General features: G+C 46.8%; 1 protein-coding gene across 6 annotated transcripts in view; it reads right to left on the reverse strand.

The window, feature by feature from the left end:
- Positions 1 to 4,546, reverse strand: part of CLUAP1 (clusterin associated protein 1) — a 167,919-nt gene extending 163,373 nt beyond the window's left edge. For all 6 annotated transcript variants that reach the window (XM_074964681.1, XM_074964680.1, XM_074964679.1 and 3 more), the window contains exons 1-2: positions 4,414 to 4,546; positions 1,745 to 1,856 (exon numbers count right to left, since the gene is read on the reverse strand). In XM_074964681.1, coding sequence (XP_074820782.1) covers positions 1,745 to 1,856; positions 4,414 to 4,435 — 134 coding nt within the window. In that variant the 5' untranslated portion in view covers positions 4,436 to 4,546. The remainder of the gene's footprint in view (positions 1 to 1,744; positions 1,857 to 4,413) is intronic.
- Positions 4,547 to 6,000: the final 1,454 nt, after the last annotated feature.

The raw sequence follows: 6,000 nt of genomic DNA on the forward strand, positions 1-6,000 counted from the left end.
CTTTTATGGAAAGTGCCATGGGATCATTAATATCCAGACAGAACCTCCACTTTAAAATCTCATTTGAAATTCAAAATAAGTGAAGTCTAAATTAACCTCTCTACCTTACAATACAATTATAAGACTCCTGGAACCAGGGAAAGCTGGTTTATTGGGTACCTGGTACAATTTGGTTAGTTTCCTAGCTGCCTGGGATGTAAATGAGGCACTTCACTTAAAAGCAGAGTACTTCCAATCACCTTATAATATACACGTGAAAGCACTTTATACTGTTCAGCTTAATTGGATGAATATGCTTACACCTTTTTTGAAAAGCAATCCCTTTCTGTGTAATGAAATGTCTTTTTCACTGCTCTGTTTGCCATCTCTTGGAGAGAAGTTGTTAAAGTCAGAGAGATGGGAGACAATTTGGAGAAATGGAGAGACAATCCGTGACTTCTGTTTTTAAATTTGAAGGGAAAAAGGCAAGTAATTTAAAAACCAAACTTAGGGGGAGGGGAAGCATTGTTAAGACTTCACAAGACCTGATATTAATATAAATGTTTTAATCAAAACTTTTTTATTAGTTTTAAACAGTCCTACAGTACTTGCAGCCCAAAAATTGCAGCATTGAGCTAGTGCACAATAGCCAGAAAGCTAAAATTGCTTGAAACTAACCATAAACTAAGTGAAATGCAAAAAGTAAGCAAGCAGCAAAAACAATCTTTGTAAAATTTCTGCCCATTGCAATATTGTAAGGTATCATTAACTGAAAAAGTAAGAAAATGTTCTCTTTTCATATACACACACACACACACACACACAGAGAACATTTTAGTACTTTTTGATATTGATGATATAATTAATGTATTATAAATACACGCACACACACACACACCACATACATATAGCTTGATCCACCATTGCAGTTTCACAAGTGTTTAAAACCAATAGCATTACACTGACGTAAAACTATAGTAAAATGATACTAGATCATGCTCCCTGGTGGGTTCCTTCTTCCATTGCCTTTCATTGTGGGCAATGTAGTAAGTCAGAGGAAACAGAATGAAATATTAAGGAAAAATCATTACTGCACATTTCAAACATTGATCTCCTCTTAAACGTTGAACATTATTTGTGAATTTTCTTTTTAAAGTATGAGCCTGTTCTGTAAAGTTGGGGCAAAGCCTTAGCTGCAGGAATAGTTTTTAAAAGAGCCAGTGGGGCTGAACTCAGTCCAAGGGAGAGGTGGAGAAGATCCCAGTTCACTTTGCAAAGAATACTTCTAGAGAAGACTAAGTTTGAAGGTAGTCTCAATTAGTCCTCCACTGCCTGACTTTAGCTCCTGCAATGCAAGCCTCATGCTGCATGTTTGCTACAGAATCTAAAGAATACGGAAATTCACACTGGTGAATGAGGAAGGGGACTTAAGGAGAATACACTCTTTATTTTTCGTACTGTTCCTTTAGTTTACCCTTTATCTACATTATTTTCCTCTGGAAAAATCAGTTTATTATATCCATGGCACATGGAGACCACTGAAGCCACAAGCTTGATACTTAAAATGCCAACTTAATTACCATATGTTCCTATCTGGCACTTAGAACAGTAGAGCTCTCAAAATGACTAAATTTCAATTTCACCAAGTTCCTCTTTAAGCCACTCAGTACAACTCCACTCCAAAATATCTGTTTCAAATGGCTCTCTAACTTCAGGTCCAGTGACTGAGTTGACATTTTTTCTTGCACTGAAATAAAGCACCAACCTTTTGCATAGCCAAAGAAGCATCTCTGAAACCAGCATGAAGTTTGGAGTGCGGAAATTCTCCATAGAGATGAGTCGGGGATAGCCCAGAGCCCTCATCATCTCAGTAAAATCTGAAAGACAAACAACAAAAACAATTCTTTCTTTTCACTATAGTCAGCAAAGATGCTCAAGTCCCACAATGCACTGTTTATGATTACCAACAAACACACTGTGCTAGAGTGAATCTAGAATAGACAGAATTCATGAAGTGATCAAGGAAAAAAGTTAATACCAATTTACCAGGAAATTATCTTTAACGAGCAAAAAAAGATGACTTTTTAAATGAGAAATGTTCCTAATAACTGAAATATTAAAATAAAATCAACTCAGGATTTCAAACATCCCCATTGTCGTGTATAAAAACAATGCTCTCCCAGCCCCTGTGGATGGAGCGCTCAACCACAGGAAGGAAGCCTTTCATCGCCCTGTAGCAAACCCTCCCAGTTGCCCTAAGAAATGGCATTGAGCATCTCTAAAGAAAGACATATCATAGTCTTTACCTGAAGGAACTGCAATAACACAACAAACTACTTGCCCACCTATGCTGATACCTTCCTTTGATAGAGGCCATTACCTGATGTTTCAGAGAAAAGTTTAAAAAACCAAATACAATGCACCTGACCAGTTGTTCAATGCCCAATAAGGGAAAGAGGTAGAAGTTTCCTCCAGACTCCTGCACATTACAGCAGCCAATACAAAAGGTCATGTACCATCAATATCATAATGTAAACCCACAGCAACACAATGGTTCATCGAAATATGGGACCAAAACTGACAGTGAGACCCACAGGTATCTGCAAAGCAGCCCTCACAAGACCTGGGATCATTGTCCCGAGAAAATCAGTATAATACCAGACATACTGGGAATGAGTAGAAACCCTTTGCAACCTGGGTGTCTACAACAGCTTGAACTCATTGTCTGTCCCATATTTTGTAGGATCAATCTGATTTTCACAGGGTGACACATCCTGCATATCTGGAGTCTACACAGAATCCACAATATGTCATCACAGCCAGATGCAGAATTATGGTGTGGTGACTTTTTGACATGAGAATTTGTTGCAGTAGTGTAAACAGTGTGAGGATGCTACGTGATGTCACTGTGACGCAGCAAGGTAAGATATTCATGCTGCAAGAGACATGATGATCTCACAATGTGACAGAATTAGGATATGAGACAAAACTGTGTGTGATAAACCTATGATATGGCACGATAGCACAATGCCAGCTGAATACGCCCCATAACAGTGCAATACAGAGGAATGATATTGTGAACGTTGCAATTCAGTGGGCGAGGTGCTGCAATGCCAAAATGTATTGTGTTGATACTATGTGGTGACAGCAGGCTGTCGTGCGATCATGGCATGAGAGAGCACAACAATGCCACACAATGGTATGCCATGGCACAACATACAGCAAAACAAGACTAGACAAGAAGAGAATGCTGCATCAGGTGGGGATGAGCTTTAGCCTGATGACGGCAAGATACAGTATAATGGAGCAATATGACGTCAGGAAGCTATGATGAGGAATGATAACACTGTGTGATACTGTGTGTGTGTGTGGCAATGAAGTGGGTGCGTCGTGACAGTGTGGGGTGGTGCAGTATGATGACATGGTGATGGCACAGATGTACAGCAATGGCAGGATGATGCAGTGGAGATAGTTGGCATAACAACAATGTGGTGATGGCACAAGTGTGTGGTAAGGACATAACGACAGTGTGGACCGTACAGGTGTACGGCGATGGCGTGGTGATGGCACAGCTGGATAATGATGGCATGGGGCACTGCAGGTGTGTGGTGCTGATACAATGATGGCTGGTGGGCAGACATGAGTGGCGACGGGGCAGGTAGTTGGTGTTGGCATGGTGATGGCGAGGTAATGGTGTGGGTGTGTAGCGATGGCATGGCAATGGGGTGAGTGGATGGTGATGGCATGATGATGGAGCAGGTGTATAAGGATGGTGTGGCAGTGGCGTGGGTGGTGATGGGGCGGGTGTGTGGCAATAGCAAGGCAATGGTATGGATGGATGGCAATGGCATGGCGATGGCACAGGTGTGTAGCGATGGCATGACGATGGCATGGGTGGTGATGGGGCAGGTGTGTGGCAATGGCATGGTGATGGCGAGGGGATGGGGTGAGTGTATGAGGATGGTGTGGTGATGGCGTGGGTGGTGATGGGGTGGGTGGATGGTGATGGCAAGGCGATGGGATGGATGTATGGCAATGGCATGGCGATGGCACAGGTGTGTAGCAATGGCATGGGTGGTGATGGGGCAGGTGTGTGGCGATGGCGAGGGGATGGGGTGAGTGTATGAGGATGGTCTGGCGAGGAGAAGGTGCGGGTGGGTGGCGATGGCATGATGATGATGTGGGTGGCGATGGGGCGGGTGTGTGGCGGCGGTGAGGGTGGGGTTGGGGCAGGTGGGCGAGGCGACGGGTGGGTGGCCATGGCACGAGGGGGGCAGCAAGTGTGCGCAGCGCTGACACCGCAGAAGGACGACGCGCCGGCCACCCCCACCACGTCCCCCCAGCACCAGGCCCCCGCCTGGGCCCCAGGAGCAATGTCCCCCGTGCGGTCGCGGCTCCCTCCCTCTCCTGGGGGCCCGAGCTAGATTTCCTCACTCCTGAGATCCCGGAACGACATGGTGACCCCGCAGCGGCGCCGCCGCCTCCGGCCCTTGCGAACAACCACAGAGCAACTGCTGCGCCGCGCCTGGCACCGCCCGCCTCTGCGCCAGGCCGCGCTGCCAGTCCCTATGGCAACCGCCCTACGGCGTTACGCCCTGCCCAAACTACGGGAGAAAGCGAAGGGCTCAGGCGATGGGCGGTGCTGAAGGACAGACGGGAACGAGTGCGCGCGGGGCGGGGACTAGCAAGAAAGAAGCTGAGGAGCGGAAGACTATGGTATCATCTCTGGATGTGAAGGAGATTGCTCAGCCAGTGCGCCCACCCCAGCCAGACTCTCCCCACAGGAACAGCGGGAGACAGAGTCCTGCACATCCCCGAAGGCCGCAGCCCAGGGAATGCTCCCAGGTCTGGCCCAGCTCCTGCGAGGCCAGCCTGGCCCAGGACAGCTCCGCGGGGCCAAGTTTTTTCTGCTTCCTGTCTCAGGGCTTCAATCGATCTAAGATGCACAACTTCAGCTGCGTGAATAGTGTAGCTGAAGTCCACGTACTTCGATCTACTTACCGCGGTGTCTTCACTGCGGTAAGTTGACATGTGACGCTCTCCCGCCAACTGTGCTTGTGCTTCTCATTCTGGTGGAGTATTGGAGTCGAGGGGAGAGTGTTCAGTGGTCGATTTATCGCATCTATACTAGACGCAATAAATCAACCCCTGCTGGATCGATCACTGCTCACCGATCTGGCCGGTAGTATAGACAAGCCCTCAGTGTCTTGAGGTGAATTTTTGCAGGTGGAGACGCCAGGGTGACAGCCTGGCCCCTGCATGAAGGCCCTAGCTCATCCACAGGACAGGGACAGCAGTAGTGGGAGCTGTCCTCCCTCCCCACTGCCACTGTACCCTGGGCCTTTTCAAGGGGAGCTGACTGCCTCTTCCAGCATGCTGAGTCCCTGGAGCCCACTCAGTCCTGCCTACAGGGGGCCAATCGTGGAGGACTTTGTGTGATGTGGACTCTTCTCCACAAGGAACTGAACTGAGACCCACCGACTCCTGTCCTGCATAGACTATCCAATAGTTATGAATTTCAGTCACTCCTGCCTTGGTCAAGTTTGGGACCAGTGACCTAAAAAGTAAATGCTCTCTATCCCAGTCCCACCCTCCTGGGCCATCCAATCCCTCAATAGCCCTGAGTTCATTTCAGGTCTTGTGTTTTATGGACTTTGCATCACAAGCACAGCATTACAAAGTGCTTATGTGACTCTTCATACTGTAATGTTGTGTCAGACTGATGTGACATTACACTGTGATGTGTGGATGCCACGTCACCACATTATGATACACAAGAGCATTGCAGTGTGGTGTTGCAGTGTGATTATTTGCATGGCAGGAGCAAAAAAGGAAGGAATCCCATTAATGGTGTTAGTTGAGATGCTGCAATACAGTGACCTTCTGTCAGACATAGTGTGATGATGACACTGTACAGTTCTAGCAGATCAACCTATTAAATTCCAGATGCCCTCTGTTCCATGCAGGCTACTTGACAGTGCATCTTCACAATGTCATCTTAATCCTTTTGCCGAGTCCCAG

This window comes from Natator depressus, chromosome 10 (genome assembly GCF_965152275.1).
Source record: "Natator depressus isolate rNatDep1 chromosome 10, rNatDep2.hap1, whole genome shotgun sequence".
NCBI classification, from domain to species: Eukaryota; Metazoa; Chordata; order Testudines; family Cheloniidae; genus Natator; species Natator depressus.